A 13,034-nucleotide genomic window follows, 5' to 3' on the forward strand; every position below is an offset into this window, starting at 1 on the left:
GGCGTGAACGGCGTCATGGACAGCAAGCGCAGACTCCCGAGGGAGCGACTGCGCCGGTCTAGGTGCCACGTGCTTTTGAGTGGGCCGTGGAAAATTGCGTTAAGGAGAAAAGGAGGACGAGCACCGTTGCGGCGAGGACGACGCGCTTGCCGTGCAGGGGAGGCGCAAGGAGCCGAGCGAAGCGGAAGCGAGCTCTCATTTCTCCATCCGGCCTTCAGAACGTGTAGCCGTAGTCTCAAGACGAGCCAGATAAGGATCATGAGTCGTATTGAGCCACCGTAGCTGGATACGCACTCTATACCGTCGAACCGTTCTCCCGCCGGATCCACTCGACCACATCCAGCAACGTCACAACCGAGTCCACCTGAGCCAGGCCGTCCGTCTCGTCGTCGTAGCTAGCTCGAGCGTGCTCGCCGCCTGCGAGGTCGCGTCGGAGCAGGAGGGTGCGGAAGCCGGCTCGCCGGGGCGTCTCGTAGTCCCTGCGCGCGATGATGCGAGGTCAGTCATTGTTGCTGGCCAATTGCCCGGAAGTCCTTGGAAGTATGCGACGTACGAGACGAGCTCGTCGCCTACAACGAGCACCTCCTCCGCCTGGAGATCCGCCTCTCCCGACGTCTGCCTCATCCGCCTCAACACCTCTTGCCAGAACCGCACGTCTTTCTTGTCCTCCTCAATTGCCCATGTTGTCCAGATCTCTTCTGCGCGGATCCCTGCGTCGGGGGGATCGGTCTGCCCCGCGAGCACACCGAGCGAGTGCAGGATCTTCGAAACGGCGGGGTCGGTGTTGCTGGCGATTCCAGGGGCAGGGAATCGGCGATGCGTCCCGGCAGGGCTCGGTAATCCGTGCAGAGCGCGGAGAAAGGGCACGCAGTCCCAATGGAGCTCGTACCCCTCCTTCCCCCAGAAGCGCCGCACAAGAGACCGACACAGCTGTGCTCGCACGGGTTCGAAGGCTGAACAAGTGGCATAGTCAGGCTGCAGTATAGCAGAGCAAGCAGAGGCAATCCACACTCACCACTCGTGGCCACGCCTGCGTAGCGGAACGTATCGGCGATCACATTGCTCCACCATTCTTCGGCTTCGAGAGGTGGCGAGCTCAGCTTGCCGTAAAGAGGATGCGACTGAGCCCACTGCTTGAATGCTGTACACATCACAGCACGTCAATGGCTGTTGCGCCTCCACGAGACAGAGGGAGACGGAATGTTCCTCGCTTGAAGCCGTTCTTGACCGCATCTTCTTCGACATGCAGGCCGAGCGACCGGGCAGCATTCGTCTGCAGCAGCTGTCCGGATCAGCGAGACGTCTCGACAGATCGCTGCGATCCTGCTCGACCCACGTATTGCTGAAAGACAGGCTCGCGAGGGGAGAAGACTGTCCCGAAAGCGTCGAGCAGGACCCTTCGTATGACCATGTGGACTCGCTGCGTGCACCTGCTACTCACGCTATAGCCGGGATGCGGTCGGCTCGGTTGACGCAGAGTCGCGGCGCGGTGACGAGAGGAGCAGTGGAACGACTCGTCGCAGCGATGCGGGATGTCCGGCGCGCAGCGACAGACAAGCGCAATTCTGGAAGCAGAGTGCACGCGGAGAGCTGTACAAAGCACGAGCCAGCGGCGAGAGGTAAGAGGGAAAGGGAGAAGCGATGAGGGCAAGACGGGGGAAGAACCCCCAGACGAGTCGGGATGATGAGCAGGGGCGCCTGCGCAGCTGAACTACTAGTACTTGCACCTGGCAGGCCAGAATAAGGAAGACCGCGAGGTAAGGGTGCAAGACTTCGGCGCGGAAGGGGGAGAAGCTACACGACTTATATGGCCTGCATGCTCTCAAGTCATTTCAGGATTTCGTTCCGCTGCTATGCCATGTCCAACCTTTTTCCCCCGCAGCGGAGACAAGAAGACGGTTGGCCCGCTCCGCCGAGCGATGAAGGCGCTTTCAAGTGCTGACTTGAGGGACATAGCGTCGGAAATGTCAAATCCTGCTTGGGGTGATACAGAGAATCGCCTTGACAGCGGGCGATATGACGCAGCTCTCCGGGCGCCGGGGGCGTCAGGATCTGCGAACTTCTTGGATCTTTGCACAATGCCAAGCCAGCATGCAATCTACCGCAGGCGCGCCTTGAGGTACGGCACCTATGGCATACGATTGAATGAGTGGGACTGCGCTCCCATGGCAAGTCCAGAAGGCGGAAAGCTCACCTCGACATCGTCGTCCGTGTCGATGTCGTTGACCATGACCTCGAAGACGACGTCGCGCACGTGATCGGGAATGGGCTTCTTGCTGACCGTCTCAACGAGGGTGGACAAGCTGCCGACAGCAACCGCGTCAGGTCGGCGTATGGGCTCCGGGCAGGAGAGGCGACAAGCACGCACCGCATGCCCAGGCGCTCCTTGAGCTTCGCCGCCGGCATGAACCCGCTGAAGAGCATTGACACGCCGCTACTCAGCATCTGGAGGTCGAGCCCGAGACCCTTGAAGTGGTCGATGAGCTCCTGCAGCGTGATGTCGCCCTCGATTTTAAAGCAGTCCTGCGCAATCAGAGTCAGCTTCGGCGACGTCGCACAGGAGACTTCGTGGACATACCCAGAGAGTCCACTCCGTGTCCCGGTACTGGATGAACGCAGCAGCATCAGCAACAGTAGCCTTAAACTGAAGAGCTCGAGAAGAACGCACCTTCTGCTTCTGCGCCGCGATCGGGTCGCTGAACGCAATGAGCGGCAGCGCGAGGTTGATGAACGCGTTCGAGTACTTCTCGAGGTCCTTCTTGCCATCTATGACCTGCGGCGTGAGGAAGGTAATGAAGGGTCAGAGAACTGCGGTACCAACTTCAGCAAGATCGGAGCTCAGCACCTTGTACAGCTCGATGTTGACGAGACCCCTGTGAGATGCAGATTGACGTCAGATCGCACGCAAGGTTGTTGCAGCGAACATGAGAGAATGGACGCACGCGACCATGGCAGTCGTGGTCGCGATCGCGGGGATGATCTTGCCCGCGACTTGCTTGGTGCGATGGCGGTCAGCCGCCTCGATGCCGTAGTTCATCGCGCGAAGGTTGGCTGCGGTAGGGAAGAGGCGAAAGGCCGGGGCACGTCAGCACCGCCATCCTGCCAAACGATTGTAACTCGCCTCTCCCCCTTTCGAGGGTGAGGACTCGCGTGGAGCAACGCACAAGCAGCCGTGATAAAGTCCATGTGGTGGTTCGTGTCGTCGTCCTTCTCAAACTTGGCGGGCATGAGGCGGTACCCAGCGAGGCTCGACGGCTGCGGGAGGGCCGCCGCAAGCGACGCGAGGTCGTCGCCGTCGCCGGCGGGCGCAGAGTCCTTGTCGTTCGCGACGGGCTCGTCGTCCTTGACCTGCACCTGGACGCCCGACTTGGGCTTGAACTCGGGGAGGAAGACGCCGTCGAGCACCTTCTTGAAGTACTCCGGGTTCGATTCACCCTTGAGGCCGTAGTTGTACGCGTGCAAGTTGGCAGCGGCAATGATGAATTCCATGTGCGTCGGCTGAATGGTCGGAGGCAGGCGCAAAGGGTTCGATGGTGGCAGGCCACGAGGAGAAGCGGTCAGCGCGCATCCTCGTCAAAGCTTCGCCTTCGACCTCGGCTTACGTTGTTGTAGTCGAAATGAAGGGGGTCGGGCGCACGCTTGGGACCCGACCAGAAGGGCGTGCCCTCCTTGGTGAGCTGCGAGCGCATCGAGCAGAACAAAAGTCAGCGCCTCTATGCCGCGCACGAAACACGACGAGACCGCTGCCGCACCAGGTCCTTCGGGAGCGAGTACAGCAGCTGCTTGATCTCGTTGGCGTACTCGGTCTCGAACTGCTGGCGGGCCCAGACGATGCACTCGTCAAACCCGAGCGGCTTGTCGTCGACAAGGAAGCTCTTGATCTTGGCGAGCTGCGCCGTCTCGCCCGACTGCTTGGCCGCCTCGACAAAGTTGGGCTGCGAGAGGTACGAGTTGACGACCTCGGCCGGCTTCTCAAAGTACTCCTCGAAGCGCTCCTTCGCCCACTGCGGAATCGCCAGCAAGGTCAGCAGCCGCCTTGACTTCACAGCGCGAGGGACGTAACGCACCGCAATGGTGTGCTCAATCTGGTTGGGGAAGTTCTTGATCGTGCAGCTCGGGTGGCTCTTCTCGGGCGGGTCCTGCGACGACGAGTACGACTCGGTGAGGTGCGGGAGGACGACCTGGACGTTGCCCTTGGTGCCGAGCGTGCCCGACTCGAGCAGCGGCTTGGCGTAGTACACGCAGCGCTGGTCCATGTACTGACCTGTGAAGCGAGAGGGGAGTCAAACCGAGGCGCGGCGGGTAAAGAGAGCGAACGAGGGTAACGCACGAGCAGCGACGTTGTCGAGCGCGTTGGTGACGCAGTCGATCGAGTCGAAGAAGGAGTCGCCAAACGTGTCTGTGGCGGTCAAGTGTGAGCGGGCCGGTCGAGGCGAGATCGGCGGAAGCGCAACTCACTCTCGGTGTCGGGCCCGACCGCAAGCTTGAAGACGTCGACCTTGCCCTCAAAGCCCGAGTTCATCTCGGTCGTGGCGCGCCTCGCCGCCTCCGACTTGAACGACCCGACGTCCTTGGTGCGGAACAGGAACTGGCGGTTCAGGTTGCTCTTCTCGATCGTGTCGAGGTCCGTCACGTAGACGTGGCCCTCCGATCCGGTGGCAAGGCCCATCATGGCCCAGTTCTTGAGCATCTCGCACCCGATCGCGCCCGCGCCGACGAGGAACTGGCGGTAGTTCTCGATCTTCTGCTGGAACGTGCGACCAAAGACGGCGATCTGCCCGTCGTAGCGCGACGGCGGCGTCGACGGCGCGCAGTCGTCCTCGGACGGCACCTGGTCCGGGAGCGCCTCGAGCGAGTCGAAGTAGAGGTGCTGGTATAGAGGCGAGAACTTGCCCGAGCATGCCTTGAGGACCTCCTGCGCGACAAACCCACCGATGACAGCGTTCACCGGGCCGAGGTCGCCTGCGGCCTGGAACGCGAGCTCGGTGAGGACCTTTTCGTCGAGGTCGCCCTCGAACTTGGCCTGCGCCGCGACCTCCTTGGCGAGCTGGACGAGCGTCTCGGCGTCGGCCGGGTTGCGGGGCTTCGGGAGGCGGCTGTTCTTGCTGCGGAAGAGCGAGAGAGCCTGGAAGCCGATGTGGAGGGTAGGAGGGCGGTCGAACTTGGCAAAGTCGGACATGAGGAACTCCGGAGCCGTGATCGACTCGCGAAGGGGTTTCTGCAGAGGCATCTGGTCAATCGCAACGCTCCATCTCGGTATGAATCAGAACCCACAAAGTTGTAGATCTTGGGCATCTTGACCTGGTGGAACCAGCCGCCGCGCTTGTACTGCCCGAGACCGCGCGTGTCGCCAATCTTGAACGTGTACGGGCCTGCACCGGGTACGTGAGCGAGGTGTCTGCAAGTGCATGAGCAGCACTGAGGAGCGCACCGACGACGGTAACCTTCCTTGCACCCTCGACGCCCTCCGAGTTGATGTTCATGCCCTCGACCTCGGAGAAGCGGACAAAGTCGCCGTCCTCGAGCCCGTGGCGCGTCTCATCCAAGCAGGTGACGAGCGCGTCCTCGGCCTCCTCAATCTCGACGACCATGCCCGAGAGGGGCGTCTCGCCGGTCTGGTCGGTAACGACGAACTCGCTGCCCAAGTCGCAGAACGCCGACGCGAAGAGGCCGGCGGTCTCGGCCGAGATGAACTTGATGCCGTTGGCGTGGGTAAAGTCGTTGAGCTTGAGCTGCTCCTCGGTCGAGCCCTGGACGAGGACGACGACGGTGAAGCGCTTGACGGCATCGAGCGTAAGCTCGTCGAGGACCGAGACGGGGGTGTAGGCGTTGAGCTCGGCGAGGCGCGGGCGCGTGGCCTCGTCGCGGCGCTGGCCGACGTCGGACTCGCGGAGGAAGAACTGGGTGCCGAGGTCGGGGACGGTGACCAAGGTCGGGTCCGAGAGGGTGACCGACTTGACACCGGCAAGGCAGATGTTCTTGGCGATTTCGACACCGAGACCCGAGAGCCCGACGATGAGAACGTCGGACGCGGCCATGCGCTTCATGGCTGTGCGCGGCGGGACAGAGGACAGTCAGCATTGCCGCGACGAGGACAAGCGAGCAAGAGGCGGTGCGCACCCTCGTGGCCGAGGACATAGCTGCCGGTCGCAAACAAGGTAGTCAGTACGCTGTCCCGAAGTCTGCGCATCCTTCCACCCTGCCACAGTGCGTCGCTGCTGTGCTTAGTCGAGCGCCTCGCTCGTCCTCATGACGCAGGCGCTCCTCCCTCGCCGTCAACAGCAGCTGCAGCTGAGTAGACAAGCTGAGGAGTGATCGCAGCTACAACCCGACTGGTACAGGGCGCGGCGCACTCGCTCGGGCTGAGGGTGGCGGCGTGCGGCTGTCGGGTCGAGCGGGGAGGAGAGAGGACGCCCGAGCGACTCACAGCTGGCGCGAGTAGAGCGCCTCGTCGAGCGTGGCCGCCTGGTCGAGGTTCATCGCTTGCGTCATCGCGACGGAAAGCAAGAGCACGCGAGGTGCGGATGAGGAGGACAAGGACGAGCAGCAGCAATCAGGACAACCGCGACCCCTCTCAGGGTTTCAAGCTGTGTACGGGACAAGCTAGATGAAGCGTTTAGTAATCACCGACTCTTCGGCAGAGAAGCTCAAGAGGCGTGAGCAAACAGCCCGGAGTATGGTCTGCTTCCGCGGCGCATGTGTCCCTCGCTCAGACGAAGCTGATGCGACCGTAACGCGCTGTTAAATACGATGTAAATGCCTGAAGTACCGCCGTACAACCCGAAAGCACCAATCTACGCCCTCGCAAACACCCGCGCCGGATCCGCCCTCCTCTCGCCGACGCCCACCAACTCGCGCTCCGTCTCCCTCAGCAGCGCTTCCTCCTCCTCCTCAGCGTCCGAGCCGAAATCGACGGGCACGACTTCCTCCCTCTCGGCCCGCCTGCGCGGCGAGCGCCTCCTCCGCTCCTGCGCCGTGCCCGGACTCGAAGAAGACGGCGCCTGCACGCACACCCCGGGCGTGCTCGCAGCCGCCGCAGCTGCCGCGAGCGCGTTCTTCTTCTTGCGCTGCTGCGACGGCGTGCGCGGGCGTGAGCGCGTCAGGTGCAGGTCGGGCAGCTGCGGGCTGCTCGTCGTCGTCGTCTTCGTCCTGGGCGCGTCATCGGCGCGAGCGGGTGGAGGAGAGGCGGGCGCGAGCGGTTCGGGCGGGGCAGAGGGCAGGGACGAGGGAGAGAGCGAGGGGGAGATGAGCGCGTGCGATGCGGCGGGCGCGCGATGGACGGTCGAAGACGAAGCGATAGGCTCGTCCGTCGAGAGCGCCACGCCAAAGACGGTCGTCTCGGTCTGCACGCGCGCAGCGGCGAGGCTCGACCCGCGCGGCGGCGGCAGCGGCAAGGCGGACGAGCGGCGAAAGACGGGTTGGTCAGGCCGCGGCGGCACGGGCGAGTGAGCTTGTGAGCCGAGCGCGGCGAGGTCCCCCGGAACAGACTGCGACCCGCTCAGTATTGTCGTGCGTTTTGCGCTGAGGAGCGAGCTGGTCGCATCACTCGGAAGCGGCGACCAGTCGGGCGCGAGGTGCCGCGAAGACGACGAGCTGACGTGCGGCGTAGCAGGCGACGGCGCGCCCGTTGCGCGCGCGAACTTCCGCTGGAATGCGCGCTGCAGCACACCTTCGAGCTCGTTACTTCCACTACCGCGGCGCCGCTCGTCCTGCGTCTTCTCCTTTGGCAAGCCGACCTTTCGGAGCGCGCTGCGCTTGCCGCCGAGCTCGCTCAAGAAGGCAGACATGTCGACACCCGCGCCGCCACCGACAGTCGAGTGGCGACGCTTAGGCCGCTCCGGAGTCGCGCGTAAAGAAGCGCGCGCTGTTGTCAACAGGGGGTGAGGGCGGCTGACGGGCGGAGGAGGGGGAGGCGGTGGCGGAGGAGGCGGTGGTGGCGCAGAGATGCGCGGGATCTTGGAGAAAGGTGAACGTTCTGGCTTGCGCGCCGAAAGCTGTGTGCGAAGCGTAAGTCCTGAGAAGCCGTGGCCGCGAGCGGAACACTCGGCGTACCTCTCCCCTCAGTCGCTTGACCTCCTGCTCGAGTTCCTCGATCCTCCTCTTGTCCGTCCTCTTGCGCTCCTTCTCCCTCTCGCCCTGCCACGCCTTTTCGACCTTGGCGCCCGCCTCACCCAGCAGCATCGTCGCGACCTGCTCCGCGCCCTTCTTCGGCGTAGTCGGGCTCGTACTGGCTGACACCGCCGCGAGATTTGGCAGCGAAGACGAGGCCGGTAGTGGCGCAAAGTGGACGTGCGGCGGCGGAGGGGAGACGAGCCCTGTCCGGCTCAACCCGCTCACAGCTGCGTGCGACTGCCCGCGTCGGTGCGCCCCGCGACCTGCTGCAAGCGCCGACGCCGTCGACGCGCTCGTCGCCACGCCGGCGACGGGGACCTTGCGCTTACCGCTGAGCGAGCGCAGGCCGCTCCCGTCTTGGCTGCGGCGCGACGCCTCGACGGAGGGTCTTGGCGCGAGCGCAGACGACAGCCCTTCGTCGCTTGTCGACATGCGCACGAGCTCGTCTGCGTATGCAGCGTCGGCGTAGGGGCGGAGCGGGTTGCGGGACGAAGAAGGGCTCGTCGAGGGATGGCGGAACGAGACGGGCGATGAAGACGAGGGGTCGTAGGAGCGCGAAGGTGGCAGGGGACTTGCTTGCGAGATGGGCGGCATGAGCGGTGGTACTGTAAATGAAGTGTCAGTCTCGTCAAGGAGCTGGGAAGAGCAGGTACAGCGAAGGTAGACGCACCTCCGTCGAAGAGCAAGTCGTCGGCAAGCTGCTCGACCCTCCTCCGCTTTCCCTGCCTTCCTCCCTTCCGCTCCTCCACTCCGGTATCGCCCTCGTGCGCGCTCTCGCGCTTGTCTCCAGCGCGAGCCCGACCATCTCCTGTCCCCGACGCTCCGAGCCCCCGGACGAACTCGCTGATCTCGAGCGAAGCGGCCTGGCGCAGCCCAGTCCAGACGTTGGCGAGGCTACTGAACAAGAACGAGCCTGCGCCTGGCGAGTTCTGCGCCGGTGGAGCGGACGCCAGCGAGTTGAGCGAAGTTGAGCGAGGAAGCGGGGCCGATGCCGACGACGCGTGCTCGTGCGTGCTTGCTGGTGCTCGAGGCTCCATTGGAGTAGCCGATGTCAGTGTGCAGCTTGTGCAGTATGCGCTCGAGCGGCGCGAACAACGGAGGAGAAAGCGAAAGAGACGCGATCACGGCGGACGTCCGCGACCGTGCAAGTCGCGTCGTTCGGGCTATGAGCGATAGTGCAGCTTTGTGCGAGTTTCGTCGAAGCAGTGAGATCCCCGAGACCTCGAAAGACGCGCGGAAGGGGGCGCTTTGGGCTTTCCCGCGGCTGCTTCCGCGCGCTCTTGCTCATCCGCCTACAAGACGTCAAATCCCGTTAACAAGCAAAATCTGAAGCTAGTTCCGACGATACGGCCATTCAAGCCTACCCAAAGTGTCCATAATCATGCCTCGCTAAGGGTCCGCATAAGGGTATCTTGCTGTCCCCCTCCGTCTACTTACCACGCAACGACCTCTTCCTCTTCCCACTCGCGCTGGTCGGCATTGAGCTTCTTCTTGGCGAGCGCAAAATTGCGATGCAGCAGCGTCAGGAGGATGGGCTGGAGCGAGGGGAGGACCAGGGCCGAGACGATGAGTTGCGTCCTGTGTGAGTGAGGCGGCGCCAGTCAATGCATAAAGCGCAACGTTCATCGCGCATAAACCCTTCGCCGCAAGATGTCCCGAGGGCGGAGGAAGTGACTGCGAGCGAGTTCAGAGACGTACGGCTTGTCATCCTGTTCTCGAACCGAGACGACCACCTCCTTAGTCTTGTCATCGACGAGCTGAAGGGGGTTCACCGGTGTCAACTCGACAATGTCGCGGCACAGTGGGGAGGAAAAGAGAGACGAACCTTGTACACGTCGTCGCGCTTCTCCTTGACCCAGCGATACTTCCCGCCGCCGACGCCCTTCCAGCTCGGCTCGCCGCTGCCAAACAGCGCGCGCTTGTAAAAGCGGCTCCAGCGGATCTTCTTGCCCTGCTGCAGGAAGAGCGTCTCCTCGGTGACGAGGCCAATCTTGCGCAGCTGGTCCTCGCCGCGCGCGCGCTGCTTTGCGCTCGGCACCTCGAGGAGGAGCCACTCGGTGCCTTCCTCGCCGCGCGCGCTCTCCTCGACGCCCTCGGCCGACCCGAGCCCGTCGTGCCACTCGGGCCAGACGAACCCGATCCCGCCGCCGCTCGCCGCGCCGTCGTCGGCCTCTTTGCGCAGGACGCCGTCCCGCCCGCGGCGGTACTGGCGCGCGACAAAGCCGACGCGGCGCTGCTCGGCGTCGACAAAGACCGTCTCGAACTGTCGCCGTTGCGCGAGCGGCGACTCCTGCCACGAGAGGTACAGCGCAGGCGAGACGACCTCCGGGACGGCGGCGTCCTGCCAGTCGGCGAGCGCAAAGGGCGGACCGAGCACGACTGGCGCGGCGGGAGGGGCGGGAGGGCGCGCGCTGCTCGTGCGCGGGGGAGGTGAAGTGACGGATCGGGGAGGCGGAGAGATAGAGCCGTGGTGCGAGAACGAGGCAGACGAGGGGGTCGGCGGGAGAGAGGCCGGCGGCGTGGGGAACGTGAACGTCGTCGAAGCCGAGAACGTCGAGCCGGCAGGAGAGTTTGGCAGCGGCGGCATTGCGTCGAGATGCATCGGCGGCGGGGGGCGGGCGTGCATCGGAGCGCCACGGGAGGACGAGCGCGGCTTGTGGATCTGATGGTGGTGGTGCAGGCGGAGCTGCTCGACCTCGTCCGAGTCGACGCGCTGGTGGATCTGCTGGTGCTGCAGGTACTCGCGCTCCCGGTCTACGCGGTGCAGCTGCATGCCGGCGGCAGCGGGAGCGGCGGCGGCAAAGACGGGCGCCGGAGGCGGCGGCGCGCGTGCCCCTCGTGTTGCCGGCGCATAGTACTGCTGCTGTGGCTGTACGTAGCCTGCACTCGGCCCCGGGAAGCCCTGCGCCGCGCCGTAGGCTGGGTGCGGATGAGCCGATGGCGAAGGGGCCAGGTTGGGGCGGGCGTCAAAGTACGACTGGTTGCGAAGCGGGTACTTGGCCGGGTGCTGCTGGTGCGCAGGCAGGGACGGCGAGTGCTGCGGGGACTGGGTCGCGGCCGAGAGCGCGGGCGAAGGGAAGCCGTAGTGCGAGTGCGAAGCGGACGAGAGCGAGGACGGAGCGGGAGACGAGGGAGCACCGCCGGACAGGCTGCCCGGGTGCAGATAGCGCGCTTCCATGCAGCCTCGAGGCAGTCAGACGGCGAAACGGTGCCAAGTGTCCGGAAATGCCGGAGACGCGACGCAGCGATGAGGACGGACAAGCGCGCCGCGTCGTGCTCAGCGCACAGGGGGCAGCTGCACCGTCAGAACGCACTCTCGCCAGCTTGAGAGCGGCAGAGTAAAGGCAGGCAAGGGAAAATCGAAGCAAGATGCACCGCCCTGGTGAAGCGGGCCGGACCCTGCACGACGAGTCGAGCCCTCCCTCACCGCGGGACGGCAAATCGGGTCTCTCGCAGGCCAATGCCGACTGCACATGCTCGACCAGGTCCAGACGAGTCTCTGAATACATCAGGCAAGTTTGGAGAGCGCCAATTTCTAGCGTGCCGCGCATCGTCTCTCCTTCTCCCCCTTCGCGCACAGCAGTCATCCGCCTTCTCGCGCCCGTACACCTGCCCTACTACCACGCCTGCATCTCGTCGCGTTCGTGCTCATGCTCGGCCGCCTCCCTCGCCTCCTCGAGTGTAAGCAAGTCCTGGTGCAGCAGCGTGAGGAGGATCAAGTCGAGCTCCTTGTCGTCGGCAGTCGAGGTCGAAGTCGACGGCTGCGACTGCAAGCTCGAGAAATACGACCGGGCATTCGACGCCGTGGACGAGGGTGTGCAGGGAGAGTGCGGGTAGGCGAAGCCGCCGGGCGCCGAAGCGGATCGGGACGAGGGCAAAGTGTCGACAAGGCGAGCCGAACGCGATGAGCGAGGGTAAGACTCGCCGCTGTGGCCGAGAACTGCAGCTCTGTTGATTGTGATGCGGCTCCTATGGGCATGCATCACGTCAGTCTGAGATGTTCGGAAGGCTTGAGGCAGGCGAGACTTACTCGAGCGGAAGGGCGTGTGAGGCGTCCCGCACGACCGGTGCCACCTCGGCAAGGACCTCGCCCGACTTGCTGTTTACAAGCTGTCCACGACGCCGAGGTGAGATTCGAATCATTCGGACACCTGAATGTCTGTAACTGACAACGCACCTGCCTTGACCCCTCTTTGCCCGACTGCCACATCGCCTTGACGCCTCCGAGCTGGAAGGTCCGGGCTTCACTGAAGAGGCCTTTGCGACGGTAGAACTTCCGAGCGGGTGTGGCGCCGCTGGATCCGACCTGAAGCGAGTCCAGCACGACCTTCCCAACCTGCTCGACGGCCTCGTCAGCGGTTGAGCTCTTGGATGATGGACTGCGAAACGCACCTGGACGTTACCTCGGTAGAGCTCGATCTCCCACTGGTCAGTTCGGTCCGGATAGGCGCACGAGGCGTAGTACGCGCTGCCCTCGAAGCGGATCTTGCGGGCGCCCGAACGAGAAAGCGAGTCGATGCGTGGCAGCATGAGACGGGACGTGTCGCTGGAAATACTAGATGCGACGGACATGACGGGCAGAAGAAAAGGAGCGAAGGAACAAGGGCGGGAACAAGGCAGCTGGGAGCAGGACCAGAGGCTGAGCGTCCGCAGGCAGATTCAGCGCCGTTCTCGCAGTTCTGACACACACGTAGAGGGCTCCTGTAGACGCCGGCCAACCCTCCGTGCTCTTTTTGAGGAGGACACAAACCGGAGTAAGCGGGAATTCCGTGCGCAGGCGCATTTCTGGGCCGGCGGTGCGCGAAGACCCGAATCGACGGGCGTGCCAAGGCGAAGAGGAGTGTGGAAGAGTTCCAAGTGGGCAAAGATAGACTGTCCGTGCGCACGTGGGAAAGGAAGAGCTGCGCGAGGGGAGGTTGTGA

The 13,034-nt window shown here is 64.0% G+C and overlaps 5 protein-coding genes across 5 annotated transcripts; all 5 read right to left on the reverse strand.

The window, feature by feature from the left end:
* Window positions 1–295: 295 nt before the first annotated feature.
* Window positions 296–1,411, reverse strand: DPI35 (Dpi35p; the record flags this gene model as incomplete). Its single annotated transcript, XM_076649150.1, has 5 exons — window positions 296–479; window positions 554–953; window positions 1,016–1,141; window positions 1,198–1,273; window positions 1,337–1,411. The coding sequence occupies 5 exons, from the start codon at window positions 1,409–1,411 to the stop codon at window positions 296–298; spliced, it is 861 nt and encodes a 286-aa protein (XP_076505374.1).
* Window positions 1,412–2,098: 687 nt separating this feature from the next.
* UBA1 (E1 ubiquitin-activating protein UBA1) lies at window positions 2,099–6,492 on the reverse strand (the record flags this gene model as incomplete). The annotated part of the gene is made up of 17 exons (XM_076649151.1): window positions 2,099–2,128; window positions 2,195–2,303; window positions 2,369–2,523; window positions 2,579–2,605; window positions 2,669–2,773; window positions 2,846–2,873; window positions 2,943–3,051; window positions 3,165–3,498; window positions 3,603–3,677; window positions 3,753–4,004; window positions 4,068–4,264; window positions 4,331–4,399; window positions 4,459–5,218; window positions 5,275–5,372; window positions 5,432–6,049; window positions 6,121–6,140; window positions 6,428–6,492. The coding sequence occupies 17 exons, from the start codon at window positions 6,490–6,492 to the stop codon at window positions 2,099–2,101; spliced, it is 3,051 nt and encodes a 1,016-aa protein (XP_076505375.1).
* Window positions 6,493–6,794: 302 nt separating this feature from the next.
* On the reverse strand, window positions 6,795–9,149 carry JCM10292_003603 (uncharacterized protein; the record flags this gene model as incomplete). The annotated part of the gene is made up of 3 exons (XM_076649152.1): window positions 6,795–7,994; window positions 8,053–8,717; window positions 8,783–9,149. The coding sequence occupies 3 exons, from the start codon at window positions 9,147–9,149 to the stop codon at window positions 6,795–6,797; spliced, it is 2,232 nt and encodes a 743-aa protein (XP_076505376.1).
* Window positions 9,150–9,545: 396 nt separating this feature from the next.
* JCM10292_003604 (uncharacterized protein) lies at window positions 9,546–11,290 on the reverse strand (the record flags this gene model as incomplete). The annotated part of the gene is made up of 3 exons (XM_076649153.1): window positions 9,546–9,690; window positions 9,811–9,869; window positions 9,938–11,290. 3 exons carry the CDS (start codon window positions 11,288–11,290, stop codon window positions 9,546–9,548), a joined length of 1,557 nt encoding a protein of 518 aa, XP_076505377.1.
* A 439-nt stretch (window positions 11,291–11,729) lies between these two features.
* Window positions 11,730–12,684, reverse strand: JCM10292_003605 (uncharacterized protein; the record flags this gene model as incomplete). Its single annotated transcript, XM_076649154.1, has 4 exons — window positions 11,730–12,081; window positions 12,143–12,222; window positions 12,290–12,448; window positions 12,505–12,684. The coding sequence occupies 4 exons, from the start codon at window positions 12,682–12,684 to the stop codon at window positions 11,730–11,732; spliced, it is 771 nt and encodes a 256-aa protein (XP_076505378.1).
* Window positions 12,685–13,034: the final 350 nt, after the last annotated feature.

The sequence above is a fragment of the Rhodotorula paludigena genome (assembly GCF_050403205.1).
Source record: "Rhodotorula paludigena JCM10292 DNA, Rt_paludigena_JCM10292v1_ctg21, whole genome shotgun sequence".
In the NCBI taxonomy this organism is placed as follows: Eukaryota; Fungi; Basidiomycota; class Microbotryomycetes; order Sporidiobolales; family Sporidiobolaceae; genus Rhodotorula; species Rhodotorula paludigena.